The sequence below is a fragment of the Symphalangus syndactylus genome, chromosome X, assembly GCF_028878055.3.
Source record: "Symphalangus syndactylus isolate Jambi chromosome X, NHGRI_mSymSyn1-v2.1_pri, whole genome shotgun sequence".
NCBI lineage: Eukaryota > Metazoa > Chordata > Mammalia > Primates > Hylobatidae > Symphalangus > Symphalangus syndactylus.
Genome location: NC_072447.2, coordinates 45,154,214 through 45,181,029, shown reverse-complemented (window position 1 = coordinate 45,181,029; position 26,816 = coordinate 45,154,214). Strand labels below are relative to the sequence as shown.

Here is a 26,816-nt window from a genome sequence, read left to right as displayed (position 1 = left end):
ATTAAATGAGAAAAGCAGAAATAGTACGCGTTCACTGGATTATAACTATATGAAAATATGAGTCTTTATAAACAATAGCTTAGAGGACTATGTACCAAAGGAACAAAAATTTAATGTTTAATGTTTCCTTCCTCCCCCTTATTCCCTTGATTATGTCATCTTTCTGGCCTGATCTATTTTTAAAGTTTTCTTTTCATTGTTATGAAAGCCTTACATATCCATACACTGGTCTAAAAATTTTTTTTAATCTTTCAGATATACACAGAAGTTCCTGCTCTTCACTACAATGAGGAAAAAAAGTGGCAATACTGATAGAGGCTAGAGGCAGAGAAATTCTAGGCAGACAAGGGTGGGACCCAGCAAAACCCCACCTTCAAGCTGAAACCCACAGCCCAAAGTGAGAACTTCTATCCCTGTTTGCTTGCTCTCTCCCAATTGGCTCTTTCTGAATAATGTCTTTCTACCAATTGAATGTTGCCTTTTCCCAAAATTACCTATGACCCTCCCCGCCCCCCCCATCATGTCCCTATAAAGACCCCAGACTCAGTAGGTAGAAAGGGAGAGGCAGCTTGACTGGAGAGAGGCAACTTGACTTCAGAGGGACAGCTGGACTTTGGAGGAGTGACGGCTTAACTTCAGAGAGGAGCTGGCTGGAGACTGCCAGATGTCAGGGAAGATTACCTGCCCCTCCCGCCTCCTCTTCAGCTCCCCTCTCCACTGTGAGCTATTTCCATCCCTAAATAAAATTCGCCACCTTCACCATCCTTCAAGTGCCCACGTAACCTCATTCTTCTTGGACACTGGTCAAGTGCTCTGAACCCACCAAGTGTGGGTACCCAAAAAAGGCTGTCACACTGACCCTTTGCCCTCACTGGCAGAAGGTAGCCACCGCACACGACGAGGCAAGAGGCCCACTGAACTGATAACACTCCACTGTCTACGGATGGTGGAGCTAAGAGAGCATTGTAACATGCTCTTTGAGGTTTCGGGGATTGCAGGCACCCCTACCTGGGCACCACCGCAGGGCCCACATGGAGCCTGCTCCTGCCAGCAGCCAAAGCAGCTGGCTGGATTCTGCACTTGTTCACCCATGCCTGGTCTGGCCATGGGGCCTGCACAAAGCCTGCTCCTGCAGGCGTACAATGAGGCCAGCTGGATCCCACACTCACTCACTCAAGTGCTCTCTCCCTCAAGAGGTTAAGCATGGTGGGCCAAGTAAACAAGCCAACCTCCATCCCAAGTCCAACGAACAGGTCGAGAAAATTCCTGCACCAACATCACCCTGGGGAAGAATCGGCATATTAGACTTTGGACTTTTAACTTAGAGGGAACTGAACTTTCAGCCCTTACCCCGCTCCCTCTCCCCTGTCTAGTAGCCCTCAGTGTCTATTGTTGCCATCTTTATGTCCATGAGTACCCAATGTTTAGCTCCCACTTATAAGTGAGAATGTGGTATTCGGTTTTCTCTTCCTGCATTAATTTGCTTAGGATAATGGCCTCCAGCTGCATCCATGTTGCTGCAAAGGACATGAGTTTCTTTTTATGGCTGCATAGTATTTCATGTTGTATATATGCCACATTTTCTTGTCCAATCCACCAATGATGGGCATCTTCTAAATTGATTCCATGTTTTTGCTATTGTGAATAGTGCTGTAATGAACATACAAGTGCAGGGGTATCTTTTTGGTAGAACAATTCATTTTCTTTTGGATATATACCCAGCAGTGGGGTGCTGGATCAAATGGTAATTCTGTTTTATGTTCTTTGAGAAATCTCTAAATGGCCACCATGGCCAAACTAATTTACATTCCTACCAACAATGAAAAGCATTCTCTTTCCTCTATAGCCTCGCCAGCATCTGTTGTTTTAACTTTTTAGTTACAGCCATTATGACTGGAGATACACATATTTTGATAAACAAGAAAGTTACAACCTTTTTAGAAGGCCATTTTGACAATATATCTCAATGACTTTTAAAAACTGTGTAGTCTTTGACTCAGCAATTCCTATTCTAGGGTGTATCTAGTGGTATGATGGTAAATATTTAACAACCAGATCTCTCAGGGGGAAAAAAGCCTTGAATTTTTAGGATTTGTCAGTTTCCATGCTGTAAATATTCCCATCATGGCCAATTCCAAGTTACCAATATATGTCCACAAAAATCCTCATATACGAATATTCATAGCAGCATTATTCACAATAACCAAAAAGTAGAAACTATCCAAATGTCCATCAACTAGTGAACGGATAAACAAATTGTGATCTATCCATACAATGGAATACTACTCAGCAATAAAAAGGAATGAACTACTGATACACAAAACAACATAGATGAATTTCGAAATAATCATGATGAATGAAAGAAGAAAATAAAAGGAAGTATACTGCATGCTTCTAATGATATACAATTATAGAAAATGAAAATTATAGTGACAGAAGGCTTGAGCAGCAGTTTTTTAGGAATGGGAAGGTGCCAAAGGGAGGGATTATAATGAGGCAGGAGAAAACTGTCAGAGGGAATGGCTATGTTCATTATCTTGATTGTAGTAATGGTTTTATTTTTCTTTTTTTGAGGAGTCTCACTCTGTCGCCCAGGCTGGAGTGCAGTGGTGCGATCTCGACTCACTGCAACCTCCACCTCCTGGCTTCAAGCAATTCTCCTGCCTCAGCCTCCCAAGTAGCTGGGACTACAGGCATGTGCCACCACACCTGGCTAATTTTTGTATTTTTAGTAGAGACGGTGTTTCACCATGTTGGCCAGGATGCTCTCAAACTCCTGACCTCAGGTGATCTGCCCACCTCGGCCTCCCAAAGTTCTGGGATTACAGGTATGAGCCACTGTGCCCAGCCATGGTGATGGTTTTAATGGTTACATACATGTTAAAACTTATATGTATGATATGTACAGTTTGCTATATGTCAGTTATATCTCAATAAAACCTATTTTTAGAAAAAGCTAGTCAGAGTTTGCTCTACTCATATCCCCTATGATTTCCTTAACATTTTATTGCACCCAGCCTGACTTCCAATGGCTAACACCTGCATTTTCATCAAAAGCCTAACTTGGGGCTGCCAAACCCCACATCACCATACAAGCTGAGTGGAAGTGCCTAGGAGCTAACAGCTTCCACCCCTCTTCTTTACCCTCCCTTCCCTGGGCAGCCCTTAATGATCAAAAAGCATGAGGGAATAAATGCCCAGCTCCCTTGCCCCTTTGCCATGATAATTGTACAGTGAATTGTTAATACTGGTAGGATTAAATTCTAGTTCTAGCTAATGGTAACTGGCCTAGTAAAGTAGCTGGCCTAATAATGAACCTATTGATGGGCTGCCTTTCTTTCCTTGTATCACTTCTCCACTCCCCTGCCCACATCCTTGCACCCAAATAAACTGAATGTACCTTAATCCTTAACCCAAGGTTGACTTCTGGGGGAACCCAATTCAAACAGAGTCAAAGCTTTTATGTCTCTTACATTACTGGAAGACAATACTGGAAAAGATGGACAAGTTATAGGAAGAAAAAACATTGGTTAAAAAGATCAAAATATTTGTGTAGTTTGGAGTGAGAAAATAAGCAGCTTTCCTGTTGCTTCTCCCTGTACTAATTTCTGCAACAAATATTTGTTCTTGTCGGGCATCTCATCTCAGCCAGAAACTATTCCATGTGCTGGAAATATGGAACAGAAGAAGACAAATAACACCTCTGCATATATACAACACATTATAACAAGGGGAAACACAATAAACATAATAAACATAAAATATCAGAGAGTGATTAATTATTTTCAAAGAATTAAAGTTGGGTGAAATAAAGATAAAGGACTGATGGTACGGCGGTTTTCGATTGAGTGGTGTGGTAAAGTAGATTATTGTTCAACAATCTTCCCCTCCACAGGAAGAGTGTTTTTCCTCCACATTCATGTTGACTGTGTAAATTGACTTGGATAATGGTGGCAGGGAAATACTGGGTAGAAAAGGGAGGGGTCCCTGGTGAGGGAACCACCCTCAAGCCTGGACCCATGGTCCTAAATGAGAACATGCATTCCTGTTTTCCCACCAGAATGTTGCCTTTTCCAAAACCACCCTGCCCGCCACGCTCCCTATCCTGTGCCCATAAAAACCGCAAGCTCCACTGGCAGAGGAGCAGAGCAGCACACCGAGGAGAGAAGAGCAGAAGCATCTGAACATTGAGAGGAGACGAGGCAGCTGGACATCAGAGACTACCGTCAGAGAGGAGTCTGGCTGGGGACAACCAAACTCCAGGGAAAGATTATCTTCCCACTCCATCTCCTTTCCAGCTCCACAACCCACTGACAGCCACTTCCATTGCTCAATAAAATCCTCCACATACACTACCCTTCAATCACTTCATGTGACCTGATTCTTCTTGGATGCCAGACAAGAATTCGGGACACGCTGGGTGCAGGAACCCAAAAAGACTGTCACGATGACTTTTCACTGAGCTGTTTAGCACTTAAGCCATCCGTAGATGGCAAAGCTAAAAGAGCATTGTTTGTAACACATGCCCTCTGGGGCTCCAGAGGTCACAGGCAACCCCTAAACGCTGCCACAGGCCAGTACAGGGTTCATGCCAGCACCCAAAGGCACTTGCCCCGGCTCCTGCACCAGTTCACCTGCGTGCTCCCCCTCCCACAAGGGGTTTGAGTGCAGCAGAGGAGTAAAGGAGCCACAGCCCTGTCTAAGCCCCAGGAAGGGGTCAAGGGAACTCTCCCATCTCAATGGGAGTGGGAGACAGTGTGTGAATTCTTAGTTCAGGCCTTAATAGGATTGAGGGTTTTCATTTGCCCATTTAGGAGGCAATGCAGACCCAAAACTGCGACATAGAGCAAGGCTGCCCCAATCACCCCACAGGCCTATGAAGATCGGAATAAATACTTGCTGTTTTAAGCCACTGAATTGTGAGGTCGTTTGTTATGAAACAATATTATAGTAACAGCTGACTGATTCGCCTAGTCCGGGGAGTCTCTCTGAGGAGATAAACTGGGATCTGAATGATAAGAAGTCAGTCCTATAAAGATCATTCCAGGAAGGGAGAATATCTAATACAGATAAAAAGATGCAAAGGTGGGAGTTGGCGTGGCATGTTCAGGGAATTGAAACACAACTTGTGAAGTTGGACTGTGTGAGTGGCTGAGAGAGTGGCATGGAATGAGACTGAAGGGGAATCAAGCAAAGGCCAGCGAATAGAGAGCTTTTCAAATGACAATAAGGAGGTTGGTTTTCATTCTAACTGCATTGGAAAGCCCCTGGAGAATTTCAGCAGTGTAGTCACACAATCAGATTGATTTTTTAAAAGATCACCCTGGCTGCTGTGTGGTGAATAAATTAAATGAAGGACATGGATGCTTTTCTACTAAACTAGGCTGCAGTCTCAGAATCTTCCTCAACAGAGTTCCTGAACTACTAAACAGAGTTAAAATCTATATGCCAACTTAAATTTAGGTAGTGACAGACACCTAGATAAAATACACATAGAAAATAGTTTGAGGAACTGTTTCAATCATATGTAACAAACCATCCCAAAACTTAATGACTTAACAATCACACATTAGCAAAAAAAAAAAAAAAAATCATACATTTGCTCACAAATCTGCAATTTCGGCCAGTCTTGATGTGGACAGATCATCTCTGTTCCATGTGGAATCAGCTGGGGAGGCTCAATTTAGGATTGGAGGATCCCCTTCCAAGATGACCTCATTAATATAATTGGCAAGTTGAGGCTGGCTGTTGACCAGGGACTTTTGTTGTCTTCCATGTAGAGATCTGTAAGTGGTTGCTTGGAATTTCTCAGCTTGGTGGATAAGTGATCATTCCAAGAGGACAAGCCCCAATATGCATGCCACATTAAAATCCACTGCTTTGAAGAAAAGACTTGCTCTAACAGTCAAAAGAAAGATGGTCTATGCACTCATAATAGGTTCATTTTTTCATTTAGTTTTCAATAACTGCATAGACTTCTTTTTAGCACCTATAACATCCACCTTTTTAAAATGTATTCCATTCACAGTTATAACCATATAAAAATGTAAATACTTAACATTATATAAATGAAGAACACATTATAACAGTGATTGTTCATTTTCAAAATATTAGAAAGCATGAGGGACCAAAAGAAAAAAGAAAAAGACATAAACCTTCACAGCATTCCAAGTTCCAAGACAGTAAATCAGACAATGGTGGGATTTTTCCTCCTTCATCATATTGTCATTTTCATATCCCAGTAGGTATAGAGTAGATGCAAACACAGTGCCACTTCAAGCTTGTAATGTCAACCTTTGTGGCATAAACAGGGAGTATATTTGTCACGCTTCCTTCCCCTCTGTTCCTTTCTGAACATCTACCTCTGCAGTCACCATAGCTTTGCCCATATCTGATGCAGTTCCTTTCACCTGAAAGAACCATGCTGACTCATTGAAGATGAATAGCAGGTAGTGTATGCCATTTTCATCACCTGGATGACCAGGTGTTTGGCTTTAATCTTTCAAGGCATTGTGTATTGCTATTGATTCTATGTAGACAAAGAGGGAGCTTTTGTGTAATTGTGTCCTGTCACTATTGTGACCCTGAGCTGTTAACAGGAGATAAGCTAAGGAAAGGATGGCCAACCCCATGTGGTGAGAGATTCAGACTCCACTGTAGCTCTTGTATTCTCCCTTGAAGAAAGTAAAGTTGGGACAATTAGGATTGATTTCCTCTAAATCAACTGATCAAGGGAGATGATGTATTCATTCAATATTCTCTGAAAAAAAATAAGTAAGAACACTTGGGGAAAATGTGAGTTAGATCAGGGTCCTGTAAAGTCTGAGGTCTTAAATTCATTTTGTATTTTTTAAAATTTAAGTATAATTCACATACCATAAAAGCACAGATGTAAGTATACAGCTTCCCATGCCACCATTCCAATCAGGTTATAGAATATTTCCATTATCCTAGGAAGTTTCCTTGTACCTCTTTCTAGTCAATACCCCTGTCAGAGGTAATCACTTTCTGACTTCTATCACCATGGCTTGGGTTTGCCAGTTCTTGAACTTCATATAAATGGAATCATACAGTACTTTGTGTGTGTGTCTTAGGCTTCTTTCACTCAATACAATGTTTTAAAGATTTATACCTGTTGTGGAGTGTATCAGTGGCTCATTCCTTTTTGTTGCTGAGTAGTATTTAATTGTATGACTATTTCAAAAGTTGTTTAACCATTCAACTGTTGATGAACATTTGGGTTACTTCTAGATTGGGGCTATTATGAATGGAGCTGCCATGAACATTCTTGTTTTTGTTTGTTTTGTTTTGTTTTTGTGTTAGAGTCTCACTCTGTCATCCAGGCTGGAGTGCAGTGGTGTGATCTCAGCTCACTGCAACCTCCATCTCCTGGGTTCAAGCAATTCTCATGCCTCAGCCTCCTGAGTAGCTGGGACTACAAGCGCCTGCCACCACATTGGGCTATGTTGTTGTATTTTAGTAGAGATGGGGTTTTACCATGTTGCCCAGGGTGGTCTGGAACTCCTGAGCTCAGGCAATCTACCCGCCTCAGACTCCCAGACTGCTAGGATTACAGGTGTGAGCCACCGCGCCAGGCCAAACATTCTTATCAGTTCTTTATGTGTACATGTGTTCCATTTCACACTCCGCATACTTCAAAGTAGAATTTCTGGGTCATAGGATAGGTCCATGTTGAACCTATTCTTAACTTTTCAAAGTGGTTATACTATTTTATATCCTCTCAATATCCTCACCAATACTTGGCACTGTGTTTTAGTCATTACAAAGCTAAAATGTAGTCTTGTTGATGATACATTCAATCTTTACCTTCAAAATCCATGGAGCCAGGAAATTGGAAGTAAAAGAAAATGTCAGCCCAAAGTCTTCCCATTCAACCTGCATATGGGTCCAGATCTGAAGACATACTCAACTGCTGCTCACTCTGGATCAGCATGTTCTTAACAATCCACAAACAAAGGGCTTTATGGAAAACTGATATGATTCCATATTCAGTAGGACTGAGATACCTTCCATCTTAAACTCCCTCTTCTCTAAACCTCAATACAAATATTCAACCAAATATATGATATGTAACTAATAAATAACCAGACAGAACTTGACTGAAAAATCTCAATTTCAGAGTATTATTTATATTACCAAAAAACAACTTGTAAATCCCTGCTGAAATAAAATCCACAGGTTTATTACCACAGGAAAAGCTAAAGGCCAAGGTAGAAACCACAATACTGTGGTATTACTTGACCCTCAAAATACCAGTCATACCCAAAATACAGTCACCTCATGACTGTAATCAAATCTCTTAACCAGCCAGTGTTCTAGAGTCCTCATCTGTAAAATGGGTGTGCCAAATCGGAGAGACAAAGATATTTGATGAGAACTGGTTAAGTGTGAAGAAATCCTTAAAAACAGTTTCCTAAAAAATACAAGACTGTTCTTATTTTTAAATCATTTCACAGATATGCTTTGCTTTACATTTAAAGAAGCAAATAATAATAATAATAATCAAAGGCAAGAACCCACTGCTTTTGCCTTTTCTTTTTATATTTTGTCCTTTTTATCTAGCTATTTCTGGAGTACGCAACTAACAATAAAGAATGCCCATTGACAATTTCAGTGATGACACAGATCAACTCTATTTAGGATAGCATCTTCTTTGCAGAATATATTCTAAAGCTTCCTGGAGTTAAAAAATAGTGGAAAAGAGCACTACAGAAATTAAGAAGTAAAGAAAAAGGAGTGGTGCTCTTTCTTCAGCTGAGATTTTACAAGCCTTGGTAACCACAGCCGCTGCATATGGCAAAGCTTTCAGCACCCTGGGAGGAAAGCTTCACCTTAGGGATGTTATTGTCTTAGTACATTGTGAAAGCTCTTTCTCAGCTGAGCAGATGACGTTAAGGGGCATAGCCCATCCACCTAACAAGCCTCCTTGTGCACCTGTAAGTAGTTATAATCTACCAGCGACCTATTGCCAGAATTCATTTTACAGTATGACCTCACTAACATCGTCAACAATTTCTTGGAAACTGCAAGAGTATGCAAAACAATGCCTAAGGAAACCAATTTTTCCATAAGCTAATTGATATAAACAAGAGTTAAGGCAGGGCATGGTGGCCCACGCCTGTAATCCCAGCACTTTGGGAGGCTGAGGCAGGTGGATTACTTGAGGTCAGGAGTTCGAGACCAGCCCAGCCAACATGATGAAATCCTGTCTCTACCAAAAATACAATAATTAGCCGAGTGTCATGGCACACGCCTGTAGTCCCAGCTGCTCAGGAGGCTGAGGCACAAGAATTGCTTGAACCCGGGAGGCGGAAGTTGCAGTGACCCAAGATAGCACCACTGCACTCCAGCCTGGGTGACAGAGTGAGACTCAGTCTCAGAAAAAAAAAAAAAAAAAAAGAGTTAAGTTCCTATGGCATATTTCTGATCACAAAACATCATCAAACTTCTAAATAAAGACCAAGACACTTCTAATATTAAACCTTGGAATACATGTGAACTATCCATATGTTTAAGAAAGATTCAATAAAACAGGTAAGACTATTTACCCAATGATTCCAGTTTAGGGTCATAGGTGGCCAGAGTCTATCGAGGCAGCTCAGGGAGCAAGGCAAGAACCTGGCCAGGATGCCATTCCATTGCAGGGCACACTCACACTCACTCACATTGGGACCATGTAGACTTGCCAATGAACCTGACGTGCACAACTTTGAGATGTGGGAGGAAACCACAGTACTCAGAGAAAACCCATGCAGACTAGAGAGAACATGCAAACTCCACACAGGCATTGGACCCAGCTGGGAAGTGATTTTTTTTTTCTTATTGAGGTTATAATCAAGCGATGTCAAACAAAGACGTTATTCGAAGACCTGAAGTTGCAAGTTGTCAGAGCTATGGGCACAGTAGTCTGGGCTCAGTGCTCCACGGAACTCTGTGCCAGAGAATATAGGAAACATAACTATACAAATCATTCAGAGTGTTCACCAAATACTTTCTGCTTGCCACTTTCCAGGCAAGTCGTAAGGTGGTATTTCTCTGTCGCCCTTGATGTCAAACCAGTGGATTTTCTTTGGCCAATGAAATGTGATCAGAAATGATACACATCACTTTCCAGTGGAAGCTTAAAGAGCCAGTGAGCAATTTGCTACATTTCCCACTGCTTCAGTGATCACAAAGTGTGTGTTGAGATGAAGCCTTATCAGTTTGGATCCCTGTGTGGCAATTAACAGAGCTTCTTATTGATGCACACTGGCCACCCAGTATAAGCAAGACCTGCACTCCATGACCCTGGTGCCTCCTGAAATTTTGAATCCTAGGCACTTCATTTGCCTTGCCCTATTCCTGGCCATGAGCAAGAATTAAGCCCTTATTGGGTTCAGACACTGAGATTGGTGCAGTGGGGGGCGGCGGGGGTGCAGGAGGCTTATGTATTTGTAACTGAAGCATGCTGTAGCCCATTCTGATAGATAAAATGCCTCTCCACTGGACTGGAATGAGGAGAATAGACAGACTCCAGCACTGGTGGTTCTAAAATGTGCCTGAGCACTCCATGACCTGGAGACTATGGCTTTCAGAAATCATTTCTGTTTTTATTTGTAAGTAAGGCCAGGACATTTGGGGAAATAGAACCCTATTAAATAATCAAATTAAGCGCAAATATTCCTGTATGTGACAGGCAGAGCCAGAAGACTAAAAAATAAGCAAATTAATGACATGATTGGGTATTGTTCCAGAAGAAAGTGACTGTACATAAATAGAAAGCAAGAGAATAAACATGCTGGTCAAGATTCCAATCAAATGCCCACTCAGCTCTGCTCAGGGTCCATTCAAAGTAGTAAAACTCCATTTATAGCATGCACGCAGATCTCCAACAAATTACTTGATGAGGTCAAATCAAGCTCTTCATGTACATAATGATGAATATAAACAACTCTCTGTCAACACAACACAGAAAGCCTGTAATACTCTTTATTACAGCGCTTCCGAAACCTGCCTCAAAGTATTCCATTTGTCTTCAAAATAATCAAGTAATTAAGTAATATGTGGTACAAAGTTGGATTCTTTGGAATCACCTAATCATGATGAGCTTTCAGAAAAATCAAAGTAATTTCCCATTTCTCCTAATCTTCAGATACCTCATCCCATTGAAAATGACTGGCACATTATGCAGCCTTATGCCAGGAGATTGCTCAGGTGCTTGGAGAGTGGACCTAACAAAGCTAAGACTGAGCTTAAGCCCAGGTGGGTCAGTTAGCTTCATGCAGAGAAAACCTTTTTTAGCCACAAACTACACCCAAATTGTGATCACAAGACAGATTCTGTCATATTAGCCATAAAGAAGCATGGACAAGCATATCTCTAGCTCTCTATAACCTATTACTACTAATGGAAAAATAAGTCCTAACACCACCTCTTACTGGTTACATCATCTCTCCAGGGTCCTGCCTACAAACATGATATCTTTCAGACATGTTTTTCTCTAAAATACTACTCGTTAACAGAATAAATGCCTACAAAGGGGCTTCATTTTTCCATAGGCTCTGGACACCTTTCTTAAAGTTATTATTTTAATTGAGCCCTTTCTCCTGAACTCTGAATCACAAGTCACTTTTTTAAAGAGCATCTTCTCTTGGATGACTCAGAACTCAAGGGCTTGATTGAATCCCAAGTCATTATCTTCTTCCTCTGGCCTGCTTGGCCTCCTGCATTGCCAGTTTCCAAGGATGGTGAACCAAAGCCTGAAATCTGGGAGTCCTAGATTCTTCTTTCTTTCATTACCCACAACCATATTCAAATTCTTTCAGCTGTCCACCTTAATGCCATTTGCATCCCATCTCTCCTCTCCATTTCCCATGTCACTCACTACCTACTCCACATACCTCATCTTCCCAACCTCGATCATTATGAAAGTCTCCTGGCTGTTCTTTTTCTCTGAAGTCTCACACCCCTCCAGTCTACCCAGTCATTCATTCCAAAGTAATCTGTCTGAGAGAAAACATCTGATTTTGACACTCCTCTGCTTTAAGAGACCCAAGCACCCCACTGGATAAAGAATAAATCCCAAGGCCAGGCTTCTAGGTTTTCTGATTTCTCTCAAGATACCTGTAGCTCCCCCTTTATTTACATGTCATCCATCACAAACTGCTTGTCATACTCTGTACATGCATAATAGTTTTATACCTCCATGCCTTTCCTTGCGTGGAATCACAAACTGGAAACTCTTTTCTTTCAAGTTCTGCCTGGGGAATTTCTACTCATAAGCTCAAATGTCACCCCTATGAGGGCACTCCTGAGCTTTCCTCATCCTTTTGCTTCCTTTGTGGACCCACTGTACTGATAAAACTTTCTGACCCTGTACTTCAGTTATCTTTTGCAGCATAGCAACCCCCTCAGTTTAAAACAAAAACCATTTTATTATTGGTCATAATTCTGCATATGAACTGGCTTCCTATCAGTGGTTATTCTCTTTGTGATGTCAGCAGGGCTGCAGTCATCTGGAATAGCCAAAACAGCTTACTGCCATGGCCAGCAGTTGGTATTGGCTGCTGTCTAGGAACTCAGCCTTGTTTCTCCTTCTTGTTGCCACTTCATCTGGTTAGAACTTCTCACAACATGGTGACTAGATTCGGGGTAGGGGGGCATCCCAAGAGTAAAACCTCTAAGAGGAAGGAAGAAAAAGCTGCCCATTCTCTTGAAAGTCACAGAATGCCACTTCCTCCATATTCTATTGGCAAGGCGGTCACTGGTGGACAATATAAGTGCCAACTCTAGATGAGGAATAGCATGCTCAAAAGGGGAGAGGCGGAACTGCTGGGTGATCTTTGAAGGTTAGCTACTACACCATGTTGGTTTTTATTCAGTTTACCCCTAAAATTCTGGAAGAGTCTTGAGGATTGGCACTATGTTTTAATCATCTCTTTATCCACAATTCATAGCACAAATCCTGGAACATAGTACTTAGATGCTTAGTACTGATGTTTGCTGATGTACTTAGCACTGATGTTTCTCCAGATGTTTGCTGACTCTATGAACCTAATTAAATCAGATCAAATCAGCCCATAGGTTTTGAGCACTTATTCTGTGCTAATCTGTCTAGTTGATTGCTGTGGAGTAGAAGAAAGGGAGTTTCCCACCCATGAGCTTATGGGTGGGGGACAACATTGCACTAAAGGGACACAACAGAAAAGGAGAAGATTAATAGTTCAAGGCAATTACAGTCAAGGCATCACTGGGCAGTCCATGATTGATTGCCGTGCTAGTTGTGTGGGCACTAATCCCTTTAGATCTTTAGAGGAGGCTGAGTTCACTTTAGACAGAGAGGTGATCAGGTAGAAGACAGGGTTGGTTCTGAGTCTAAATGGCAAGCTGGGATCTAGAATGGAAGATAAACATGGCCAAGGCGGAATACCAGAAGCAATTATGTGGAGATGGGACCACACAAGCTGCATTACGTAGTACGTTGCCATACACAAAATATAAATTGTGAAATTTTGTTTTCAAAAGAAGCCTTGCTATATGCACACTCTAGTAACTAAACAACAGTAGTCAAAAATATGAGTTCTTTTTGTTGTTGCTGTTTAAATTTCCAATAAATTTATTTTTTTCTTTTGGACTTTTAGGTTCGGGGAGTGCACCTGCAGGTACAAACCTATATGGGTAAACTGCATGCCACTGGGGTTTCGTGTATGAATGATCCATCACCCAGGTAGTGAGCACAGTACTAGATAGTTTTTCAACCCTTGCCCACCTCCCACCCTCCTCTCCAGTAGGCCCCGGTGTCTATTGTTCTCATCTTTGTGTCCTTGTGTGCTCAATCTTTAGCTCCCACTTATAAGTGAGAACATGTAGCATTTGGTTTTCTGTTCCTGTGTTAATTCACTTAGAAGGATGGCCTCCAGCTGCATCCATGTAATTCAAAGGACATGATTTCCTTCTTTTTTACGCCTGTGATACAACATGTATATGTATCACATTTTCTTTATCCAATCCATTGTTGATGGGCATCTAGGTTGAATCCATACCTTTGCTGTTGTGAATAGCACAGTGATGAATATACAAGTGCACATGTCTTTTTGGTAGAATGACTTCTTTTCCTTTGGCTATATACCCAGTAATGGGATTACTGGGTTGAATGGTAGTTCTGTTTTAAGTTATTTGAGAAATCTCCAAGCTGCTTCCACAGTGGCTGAACTAATTTACATTTCCACTAACAGTGTATAAGTGTTCCCCCGCAGAGAAAGGGGGAACACTTTTTAATAATATCCCCCCAAAATGTGGGTTCTAAACAACTTAAAAAAAAACTAGGATAAATGGGTAAAACATGCATGGCAGAGATTTTATTATTCAACAAATATCACGTTTTCTCCTACATTTCCCAGCCTCCCTTGAACGTGGTTTGAGCTGAAGTGCATATGACTTCTGGTCCAAGGCAGTAAAGAGCAAGAGAAAGGTTTCCATGTTTCCTCTTTCTCTTCTGTGCAGTTGGAAGTAAAGAATTCTGAGATGGCAGAACTGCTGGATGGAATTTTAGCCTGGATCTATAAGTTAGCCATTGGTGGACAACCATTACAGAGAGTCATTTTAGTTGCTTCAGACTGTGATATAAGCAAGAAATATTTTCTTGGGTGGGGTGGAGCCAAGATGGCCGAATAGGAACAGCTCTAGTCTACAGCTCCCAGCATGAGTGACATAGAAGACGGGTGATTTCTGCATTTCCAACTGAGGTACCGGGTTCATCTCACTGGGGAGTGTCGGACAGTGGGCGCAGGACAGTGGGTGCAGCGCACCGAGCGTGAGCCAAAGCAGGGCAAGGCATCGCCTCACCCAGGAAGCGCAAGGGGTCAGGGAATTCCCTTTCCTAGTCAAAGAAAGGGGTGACAGATGGCACCGGGAAAATCAGGTCACTCCCACCCTAATACTGTGCTTTTCCAACGGTCTTAGCAAACGGCACACCAGGAGATTATATCCTGCGACTGGTTCAGAGGGTCCTACGCCCACGGAGCCTCGCTCATTGCTAGCACAGCAGTCTGAGATCAAACTGCAAGGCGGCAGCAAGGCTGGGGGAAGGGCACCCACCATTGCCGAGGGTTGAGTAGGTAAACAAAGTGGCAGGGAAGCTCGAACTGGTGGTGCCCACCACAGCTCAAAGAGGCCTGCCTTCCTCTGTAGACTCCACTTCTGGGGGCAGGGCACAGCCAAACAAAAGGCAGAGAAACCCCTGCAGACTTAAATGTCCCTGCCTGACAACTTTGAAGAGAGCAGTGGTTCTCTCAGCACGCAGTTTGAGATCTGAGAACAGACAGACTGCCTCCTCAAGTGGGTCCCTGATTCCCGAGTAGCCTAACTGGGAGGCATCCCCCAGTAGGGGCAGACTGACACCTCACACAGCCAGGTACTCCTCTGAGACAAAACTTCCAGAGGAACGATCAGGCAGCAACATTTGCTGTTCACCAATATCCACTGTTCTGCAGCCTCTGCTGATGATACCCAGGCAAACAGGGTCTGGAGTGGACCTCCAGCAAACTCCAACAGACCTGCAGCTGAAGGTCCTGACTGTTAGAAGGAAAACTAACAGATAGGATATCCACACCAAAACCCCATCTGTATGTCACCATCATCAAAGACCAAAGTAGATAAAACCACAAAGATGGGGAAAAAACAGAGCAGAAAAACTGGAAACTCTAAAAATCAGAGCACCTCTCCTCCTCCAAAGGAACGCAGCTCCTCACCAGCAACAGAACCAAGCTGGATGGGGAATGACTTTGACGAGTTGAGAGAAGAAGGCTTCAGACGATCAAACTACTCCGAGCTAAAGGAGGAAGTTCAAACCCATGGCAAAGAAGTTAAAAACCTTGAAAAAAAATTAGATGAATGGATAACTAGAATAACCAATGCAGAGAAGTCCTTAAAGGACCTGATGGAGCTGAAAACCACAGCACAAGAACTATGTGACAAATGCACAAGCCTCAGTAGCCGATTCGATCAACTAGAAGAAAGGGTATCAGTGATGGAAGATGAAATGAATGAAATGAAGCGAGAAGAGAAGTTTAGAGAAAAAAGAATACAAAGAAACGAACAAAGCCTCCAAGAAATATGGGACTATGTGAAAAGACCAAATCTATGTCTGATTGGTGTACCTGAAAGTGACAGGGAGAACGGAACCAAGTTGGAAAACACTCTGCAGGATATTACCCAGGAGAACTTCCCCAGTCTAGCAAGGCAGGCCAACATTCAGATTCAGGAAATACAGAGAACGCCACAAAGACACTCCTCGAGAAGAGCAACTCCAAGACACATAATTGTCAGATTCACCTAAGTTGAAATGAAGGAAAAAATGTTAAGGGCAGCCAGAGAGAAAGGTCAGGTTACCCACAAAGGGAAGCCCATCAGACTAACAGCGGATCTCTCGGCAGAAACTCTACAAGCCAGAAGAGAGTGGCGGCCAATATTCAACATTCTTAAAGAAAAGAATTTTTCAACCCAGAATTTCATATCCAGCCAAACTAAGCTTCATAAGTGAAGGAGAAATAAAATACTTTGCAGACAAGCAAACACTGAGAGATTTTGTCACCACCAGGCCTGCCCTAAAAGAGCTCCTGAAGGAAGCACTAAACATGGAAAGGGACAAGCAGTACCAGCCACTGCAAGAGCATGCCAAATGGTAAAGACCGTCAAGGCTAGGAAGAAACTGTATCAACTAACGAGCAAAATAACCAGCTAACATCATAATGAAAGGATCAAATTCACACATAACAATATTAACCTTAAATGTAAATGGGCTAAATACTCCAATTAAAAGACACAGACTGGTAAACTGAATAAAGTCAAGACCCATCAGTGTGGTGTATTCAGGAAACCCATCTCACGTGCAGAGACACACATAGACTCAAAATAAAGGGATGGAGGAAGATCTACCAAGCAAATGGAAAACAAAAAAAGGCAGGGGTTGCAATCCTAGTCTCTGATAAAATAGACTTTAAACCAACAAAGATCAAAAGAGACAAAGAAGGCCATAACATAATGGTAAAGGGATCAATTCAACAAGAAGAGCTAACTATCCTAAATATATATGCACCCAATACAGGAGCACCCAGATTCATAAAGCAAGTCCTTAGAGACCTACAAAGAGACTTAGACTCCCACACAATAATAATGGGAGACATTAACACCCCACCGTCAATATTAGACAGATCAATGAGACAGAAAGTTAAAAAGGACATCCAGGAATTGAACTCAGCTCTGCACCAAGCTGACCTAACAGACATCTCTAGAACTCTCCACTCCAAATCAACAGAATATACATTCTTTTCAGCACCACACCACACCTATTCCAAAATTGACCACATAGTTGGAAGTAAAGCTCTCCTCAGCAAATGTAAAAGAACAGAAATTATAACAAACTGTCTCTCAGACCACAGTGCAATCAAACTAGAACTCAGGATTAAGAAACTCACTCAAAACCACTCAACTACATGGAAACTGAACAACCTGCTCCTGAATGACTATTGGGTACATAATGAAATGAAGGCAGAAATAAAGATGTTCTTTGAAACCAATGAGAACAAAGACACAGCATACCAGAATCTCTGGGACACATTCAAAGCAGTGTGTAGAGGGAAATTTATAGCACTAAATGCCCACAAGAGAAAGCAGGAAAGATCCAAAATGGACACCCTAACATCACAATTAAAAGAACTAGAAAGGCAAGAGCAAACACATTCAAAAGCTAGCAGAAGGCTAGAAATAACTAAAATCAGAGCAGAACTGAAGGAAATAGAGACACAAAAAACCCTTCAAAAAATTAATGAATCTAGGAGCTGGTTTTTTGAAAAGATCAACAAAATTGATAGACTGCTAGCAAGACTAATTAAGAAAAAAGAGAGAAGAATCAAATAGATGCAATAAAAAATGAAAAAGGGGATATCACCACCAATCCCACAGAAATACAAACTACCATCAGAGAATACTACAAACACCTCTATGCAAATAAACTACAAAATCTAGAAGAAATGGATAAATTCCTCGACAAATACACCCTCCCAAGACTAAACCAGGAAGAAGTTGAATCTCTGAATAGACCAATAACAAGCTCTGAAATTGTGGCAATAATCAATAGCTTACCAACCAAAAAGAGTCCAGGACCTGATGGATTCACAGCTGAATTCTACCAGAGGTACAAGGAGGAACTGGTACCATTCCTTCTGAAACTATTCCAATCGATAGAAAAAGAGGGAATCCTCCCTAACACATTTTATGAGGCCGGCATCGTCCTGATACCAAAGCCTGACAGAGACGCAACCAAAAAAGAGAATTTCAGACAAATATCCTTTATGAACATCGATGCAAAAATCCTCAATAAAATACTGGCAAACCGAATCCAGCAGCACATCAAAAAGCTTATCCACCATGATCAAGTGGCTTCATCCCTGGGATGCAAGGCTGGTTCAACATACGAAAATCAATAAATGTAATCCAGCATATAAACAGAACCAAAGACAAAAACCACACGATTATCTCAATAGATGCAGAAAAGGCCTTTGACAAAATTCAACAACCCTTCATGCTAAAAACTCTCAATAAATTAGGTATTGATGGGACGTATCTCAAAATAATAAGAGCTATCTATGACAAACCCACAGCCAATATCATACTGAATGGGCAAACACTGGAAGCATTCCCTTTGAAAACTGCCACAAGACAGGGATGCCCTCTCTCACCACTCCTATTCAACATAGTGCTGGAAGTTCTGGCCAGGGCAATCAGGCAGGAGAAGGAAATAAAGGGTATTCAATTAGGAAAAGAGGAAGTCAAATTGTCCCTGTTTGCAGATGACATGATTGTATATCTAGAAAACCCCATCGTCTCAGCCCAAAATCTCCTTAAGCTGATTAGCAACTTCAGCAATGTCTCAGGATACAAAATCAATGTACAAAAATCACAAGCATTCTTGTACACCAATCACAGACAAACAAAGAGCCAAATCATGAGTGAACTCCCATTCACAATTGCTTCAAAGAGAATAAAATACCTAGGAATCCAACTTACAAGGGATGTGAAGGACCTCTTCAAGGAGAACTACAAACCACTGCTCAATGAAATAAAAGAGGATACAAACAAATGGAAGAACCTTCCATGCTCATGGGTTGGAAGAATCAATATCGTGAAAATGGCCATACTGCCCAAGGTAATTTATAGATTCAATGCCATCCCCATCAAGCTACCAATGACTTTCTTCACAGAATTGGAAAAAACTACTTTCAAGTTCATATGGAACCAAAAAAGAGCCCGCATCGCCAAGTCAATCCTAACCCAAAAGAACAAAGCTGGAGGCATCACGCTACCTGACTTCAAACTATACTACAAGGCTACAGTAACCAAAACAGCATGGTACTGGTACCACAACAGAGACATAGATCAATGGAACAGAACAGAGCCCTCAGAAATAATGCCACATATCTACAACTATCTGATCTTTGACAAACCTGACAAAAACAAGAAATGGGGAAAGGATTCCCTATTTAATAAATGGTGCTGGGAAAACTGGCTAGCCATATGTAGAAAGCTGAAACTGGATCCCTTCCTTACATCTTATACAAAAATTAATTCAAGATGGATTAAAGACTTACATGTTAGACCTAAGACCATTAAAATCCTACAAGAAAACCTAGGCAATACCATTCAGGACATAGGCATGGGCAAGGACTTCATGTCTAAAACACCAAAAGCAATGGCCACAAAAGCCAAAATTGACAAATGGGATCTAATTCAACTAAAGAGCTTCTGCACAGCAAAAGAAACCACCATCAGAGTGAACAGGCAACCTACAGAATGGGAGAAAATTTTTGCAACCTACTCATCTGACAAAGGGCTAATATCCAGAACCTACAATGAACTCAAACAAATTTACAAGAAAAAAACAAACAACCCCATCAAAAAGTGGGCAGAGGACATGAACAGACACTTCTCAAAAGAAGACATTTATGCAGCCAAAAAACACATGAAAAAATGCTCATCATCACTGGCCATCAGAGAAATGCAAATCAAAACCACAATGAGACACCATCTCACACCAATTAGAATGGCCATCATTCAAAAGTCAGGAAACAACAGGTGCTGGAGAGGATGTGGAGAAATAGGAACACGTTTACACTGTTGGTGGGACTGTAAACTAGTTCAACCATTGTGGAAGTCAGTGTGGCGATTCCTCAGGGATCTCGAACTAGAAATACCATTTGACCCAGCCATCCCATTACTGGGTATATACCCAAAGGATTATAAATCATGCTGCTATAAAGACACATGCACACGTATGTTTATTGCAGCACTATTCACAATAGCAAAGACTTGGAACCAACCCAAATGTCCAACAACGATAGACTGGATTAAGAAAATGTGGCACATATACACCATGGAATACTATGCAGCCATAAAAAATAATGAGTTGATGTCCTTTGTAGGGACATGGATGAAGCTGGAAACCATCATTCTCAGCAAACTATCGCAAGGACAAAAAACCAAACACCACATGTTCTCACTCATAGGTGGGAACTGAGCAATGAAAACACATGGACACAGGAAGGGGAACATCACACACTGGGGACTGTTGTGGGGTGGGGGGAGGGGGGAGGGATAGCATTAGGAGATATACCTAATGCTAAATGATGAGTTAATGGGTGCAGCACACCAACATGGCACATGTATACATATGTAACAAAACTGCATGTTGTGCACATGTTACCCAAAACAAAGTATAATAAAAAAAAAAGAAATATTTTCTTCAGCCATTCAGATTTTAGTGTTTATTTGTTACTGAAGCATAGCTTAGCTTAGCCTGACTATTATAGTCAGGCTAGTGTTCTCTATGAAGGAATTGAATGTCACATAATGCAGATTATTCAGCCTCTATTTAGAAAAGAAAATAAACAAAAGAAACTTTTAAAATATCCTTCTGGCTATCTGAAATTGAAATTTAGGGTTATATTTTCCTTCCTAGGAACAAATAATTAAGAGGTGTCAAATTAAGTAATCAGCATGTATAATCTCTTGTGTACATTGATTGGGCCCACTGACACAGTGCTGTGCTGAACACTCTGTGATAGCTTTAATCATGGGCAATAGAAGGTAGGCAGAGAAGGACAAAGCTTTACTTGAAATAAATAAAGCTTTACTTGAGATATTCCTCAAACCTTATTAAGGCAACATCTTCCACAACAGACTTTTGAACATGGTTACTAACAAGTAGATAATTATTCTCCCTGCTTCATCTTATCTGATCCTCATTCTAATGAATCCACTAATGAGATGAGAGGTAATCAAAACGCTAGTCACCTAAGGAGAGACGGAATCCAAAGGCCAGAGAAATCAACAAGCTAGAGCACTTTGAGGGTCCCAGGTGGGCGGATCACAAGGTCAGGCAGATCATGAGGTGGGCGGAGATCCAGACATCCTGGCTAACACGATGAAACCCCGTCTCTAATAAAAATACAAAAAATTAGCCGGGCGTGATGGCAGGCGCCTGTAGTCCCAGCTACTCGGGAGGCCGAGGCAAGAGAATCGCTTGAACCCGGGAGGCAGAGGTTGCAGTGAGCCGAGATCACACCACTGCACTCCAGCCTGGGTGACAGAGTAAGACTCCGTCTCAAAAAAAAGAAAAGAAAAGAAAAGAAATCCACAAGCTGGAAAGCTGGAGCCTGAATCTTGGGTGGCAGTCCCACCTATGCCATTATTATTTTGGCCCAAAACTATCCTAAGTCGGGTACTTTATTTCTCCCATCATTTCCATTGATCCTCTGGCCTGACGGAACTTCCAGCTACACACTGGCTTCTGGGACCCCATGAATTTCTTAGGCTGTGCATTAAACTTGAGCCAAAGAATACCCGCTCTTTGTAGTAATGTTTGCAGAAGGCCTATCCTGAGAATGGTCCTACTGCATCCAGGGAGCAAAATGTATAAAAGGGAAATAAAGGCACCTCTTAATTATCTGCCCTGAAGAGATGCAGCCAAGAGAAAAAATACCTCAACTTCACTCCTCCCCTGCCCTCCCATATCCGCCAGTGCCTCCCATTGGGTGAATGCAACTAGAAGCCAGACAGCACAAGGGACCTAGGGGTGCAGTACATACAGGTCAACCTCCCCCTCCCAGTGTGCCAAGTGAGATGGAGAAAAGCAGAGAGCAGTCTTAGAGAGGCAGATGGAGATTATCCAGCACACTGAATAGAAGTCAAAAGTTATAACCTTAGAAACAATTTCTATTTAACTGACGAATATCAGCCATCGACTTACCTACAATGGGCATGTCTAAGTTCTGAGGGTTTTCCTTTGCTCCTCAAGATAGTGATTCTTCTTTTTCCCCCCAAAATCAGAACAGCAAGGAATTAGAGACTGGAAAGAGCATTTTCTTTTTTAGAATATGGTATGGGTGTGACTGTTGGACTTCTCATTAGTGTCCAACCAAATAGGAGCCACCACTGTCCTACGGCCTTTGTGCTAAAAAGTTGTCCCATAGTAGGGCCAAGAATAATGCATTAGTGCTTCCCTGTATCTGATCACCAGCTGGAAGGAAACTTCTCTGGAAGATAAAGCCCATGGCCCAGTCCTGGATACTCCACACTCTTAGTATCTGTGGATCCGAACACCCCTTCCAGGGGTATGATTCAGGGAGCACAAAAGTGCTGATGAGAGGATCCTGCATCCTGGCTCCAAAAGCTCAGGTTCCTACCTCTTTCCCAGGGTTAACTTTACTCAGACCACGAACCTCAGCCTGCCAAACTCCCAACTGAGTCAGTCAACCTTCCACCCCTCAAATCTCTGTTAACTACATTCTCTGCCTGGAAACTCTCATCACTTCCCTGGTTCTCAGCTGGTTCCAGTTTTCTACAGACCTTTACTGGTCACCCCTACTTCTCTATCCTCCCCAGTTTGCATCAGGCCAGCCTCAGCCCCACAGTGGCTACAGTGTTCTGCTGGTGAGGTATCTCTGTGGCCTGCTCCCTGGATATCCACTTCCTCTGCTAGTTTTCAATGGTCTCCTACAACCCTGGACTACTCCCTGCCTCCTTCTCCTCAGAGATGCTATCTTTCCATAGTCCATATAGAATTCCACAGTCAGGAATTCTATGCCTTTAGGTCCTAAGCAATTTTCTGGAATCATATCTCAGGTGAGCAACCCATAAAAGTGCTCACTTTACCAAGTCAACTTCCCTGGGCTTCAATTGTGTTCCTGGTCAGGTGGGGGTGGACATGGGGAGTGCTAAAGAATAATTAAGAGGAAAAAAGTAAAATCATGACCCTCATATAAATATAAAATAAATGCATGAAACATTTTATTTAACTTATTAATTAATGAGGAAACCAGTAAGATGTTACAAGTGGCTCAAAGGAGAATTCAAAGAGCCATACATATATAGGCAATAAGGAATATTGAAATAAGGAATGTACAATAGATGCAAAATAAGTCAAAAATCAATTGCATTTCACCAGACATTTATTTGCATTTCTGTGGACAAGAATTGTTTGCATTATTATTAGTTTTCTACAATCTGAAGAGTTAGAAAACAACTCAAAGTCAATGAAAGGTGGTGATAAACCAGAAAGGTACTCTAAAAAACACATCCAGGAAATTGTTTTTGCTGATTTTAAAGTCTTTCACAATTTTTTGTGATAGGAGAAAGGTCTCTTCCCTTTCCCACAGAAAACTACATCTAGTATAATAAATAGCACAAGCATTGTCTGTGATGTGAGAACAGGCATTTTTGCTTGTGGAGTCCAATGTATGTGTCCTCTTTATCTCTAAACCTTGATAAGGGATAGAGGCCTCCTCCCTCTTAGAGCATTGCTACTCAGAATGTGGTCTGGCATCACCTGAGATGTTTAGAAATTCTGATTTGGGGCCCCCGCCTAAATCAAAATCTTTATTTTTAAATGTCCTGGATCTAAATAAATTAAAAGACATCCCATGTTTATGGACTAGAAGAGTTAATATTAAGATACCAATATTCCCACAAATGACTTACAGGTTTAATGCAATCCCTAACAAAATCCCAGTAGGCTTTTTTTTCTTTAAAAAAAAAAAAAAAGAAAGAAAGAAATTGACAAGCATATCCTAAAATTCATAGGAAATTCAAGGGACCCAGAATAGCCAAAGCAATCTCTGCAGAAGAGCAGAGTTGGATGACTATATTTCCCAATTTCAAAACTTACTACAAAGCTATAGTAATCAAGCCAGTGTTGTGCCAGCATCAGTTTAGACGCATAGATTGACAGAACAGAATTGGGAGTCCAGAAATAAACCCATACATCTATGGTCAACTGATTTTTGACAAGTGTGCCAAGACCATCTAGTGGAGAAAGAATGGTCTTCTCAACAAATGGTGCTAGGACAACTGGATATCCACACACAAAGGAATGAAATTCGACAATGACGTCATATCATATACAAAAATTAACTCAAAATGAGTTAGAAACTTAAATGCAAAAGCTAAAACTATAAAATTATTCAAAGACAACCTGGACATAAATGTTTATGACCTTGAATTAGGCAATGGTTTCTTAGATAGGACACTAAGAGCACAAGTGACAAGAGAAAAACAGAAAAATTGAACATAATTTAGAACTTTGTGCTTCAAAGGACACCATTAAGAAAGTGAAAAAAAAAATGAGAGAAAATATTTGCAAATCATATATCTGAAAAAGGACTTGCACACATAATATATACAGAGCTCTTAAAACTCAACAATAAAAGTACAATTTTAAAAATGGGCAATTTTAAAATGGGCAAAGGACTTGAATAGAGTTTTCTCCAAAGAAGATACAAATGACTATGAAAAGATGCTCAACATCAATAGCCATTACGGAAATGCAAATCAAAACACAGTGAGATGCCACTTTACATCCACTAAAACAACAACAAAGACAGTGACAGTGTTGGAACCTTCATACATTGTTAGTGGGCATGTAAAATGATGAGGGGACTTTGGAAAACAGTCTAGCAGTTCCTCAAAATGTTAAACAGAGTCTTAACATATGACCCAGCAATTCTAGTCCCAGGTATATACCCAAGGGAATTGAAAACATATGTCTATTATAAAAATTCTCATAGCTGCATTAGTCATAATAGTCACAAAATGCAAACAACCCAAATGCCCATCAACTGATGAATGAGTAAATAAAATGTGGTATATCCATACAATGGAATATAATTCAGCCATAAAAAAGATAAAAGTTAAAGACATTATACTAAATGAAAGAGGTCATATAAAGGCCGCATTTAGTACGATTTATTTGAAATGTCCAGAGTAAGCAAATCTCTACAAACAGAGATTTCATTTGTGGTTGTCAGGCCTGTGAGGGAGGCGAGATGGGCAGTAACTACTCATGGGTAGGGGATTTCATTTTGGAATAAGGAAAACGTTCTGAAATTAGATTTTTGGTGATGGGGTGATAGTTACACAACTTCATGAATATACTAAAAACCATGGAAATGTTTCAGAGGGTGAATTTTATGGCAGAGGAATTGTATCTCAATAGTGCAGTTTGTTGTTGTTGTTGTTGTTTGAGACAAGTCTCACTCTGTTGCCCAGGCTGGCATGTAATGGCACAATCCCAGCTCACTGCAACCTTTGCCTCCGGGGTTCAAGCAATTCTCCTGCCTCAGCCTCCCAAGTACCTGGGACTACAGGTGCACGCCAGCATGCCCGGCTAAATTTTTTTTGTATTTTTAGTAGAGACGGGGTTTCAGCATGTTGGCCAGGTTGGTCTCCATCTCCTGACCTCGTGATCCGCCCGCCCCGGCCTCTGAAAGTGCTGGGATTACAGGCGTGAGCTACCGTGCCCGGCCTAGAGCAGTTATTTTTAAAACATGGTCTTGAAACATTTCAGCGCCAAGCGGCCAGGATTTCTGACGGAAGTCAGCGCTTGTGCCCCCACCCCCTTGCCCCGCAACTCTGTCCCGCCCCCCCCCCGCCCCTTCCCCCACCGACAGAGCGCGCTCCTCCCTAACGGTAGCCACTGCCCACTTCCGGTTTCGTCACACACCCTTTCACCGTCCGCCATTCTTGTCACCTCAGCCGCTGCCCTCGCTACCGCACCGACTTCGCCCGTGTGCTCGCCCGCACTCGTGCTGCCTGCCATGGCCACCGCCCAACTGTCGCAGGTGTGCCAGAAGTACGACACCAACTGCGAGGCCGCCATCAACAGCCACATCAGGCTGGAGCTCTACACCTCCTACCTGTACCTGTCCATGGCCTTCTACTTCAACCAGGACGACGTGGCCCTGGAGAATTTCTTCCGCTACTTCCTGCGCCTGTCGGACTACAAGATGGAGCACGCCCAGAAGCTGATGAGGCTGCAGAAGCTGCGCGGTGGCCGCATCCACCTTCACGATATCGAGAAGCCAGAGCGCCAAGGCTGGGAGAGCGGGCTCGTGGCCATGGAGTCCGCCTTAGACCTGGAGAAGAACGTCAACCAGAGCCTGCTGGAGCTGTACCAGCTGGCCGTGGAGAAGGGCGACTCCCAGCTGTGCCACTTCCTGGAGAGCCACTACCTGCACAAGCAAGTCAAGGCCATCAAAGAGCTGGGTGGCTACGTAAGCAACCTGCGCAAGATTTGTTCCCCGGAAGCCGGCCTGGCTGAGTACCTGTTCGACAAGCTCACCCTGGGCGACCGCGTCAAAGAGACCTGAGCCCACATGGGCCCCACAGCCGCGGCGTCCCTTCCCTGGCTCGGGCCACTAGGCGGGGCGTGCATGTTGCCCTTTCAGAACGTTCTTTTCAGTTTTATCTTTCAGTTTTACCATTGT

The 26,816-nt window shown here is 42.2% G+C and overlaps 1 protein-coding gene and 1 long non-coding RNA gene across 2 annotated transcripts in view; one reads left to right on the top strand and one right to left on the bottom strand.

The window, feature by feature from the left end:
• The window catches only part of LOC134735949 (uncharacterized), a 78,594-nt gene that overhangs the window by 38,476 nt on the left and 13,302 nt on the right, over positions 1–26,816 (bottom strand). The window lies entirely within an intron of this gene.
• On the top strand, positions 11,221–26,750 carry FTHL17 (ferritin heavy chain like 17). The gene is made up of 3 exons (XM_055269134.2): positions 11,221–11,262; positions 13,641–13,726; positions 26,086–26,750. Exons 2-3 carry the CDS (start codon positions 13,711–13,713, stop codon positions 26,697–26,699), a joined length of 630 nt encoding a protein of 209 aa, XP_055125109.2. The 5' UTR covers positions 11,221–11,262; positions 13,641–13,710; the 3' UTR covers positions 26,700–26,750.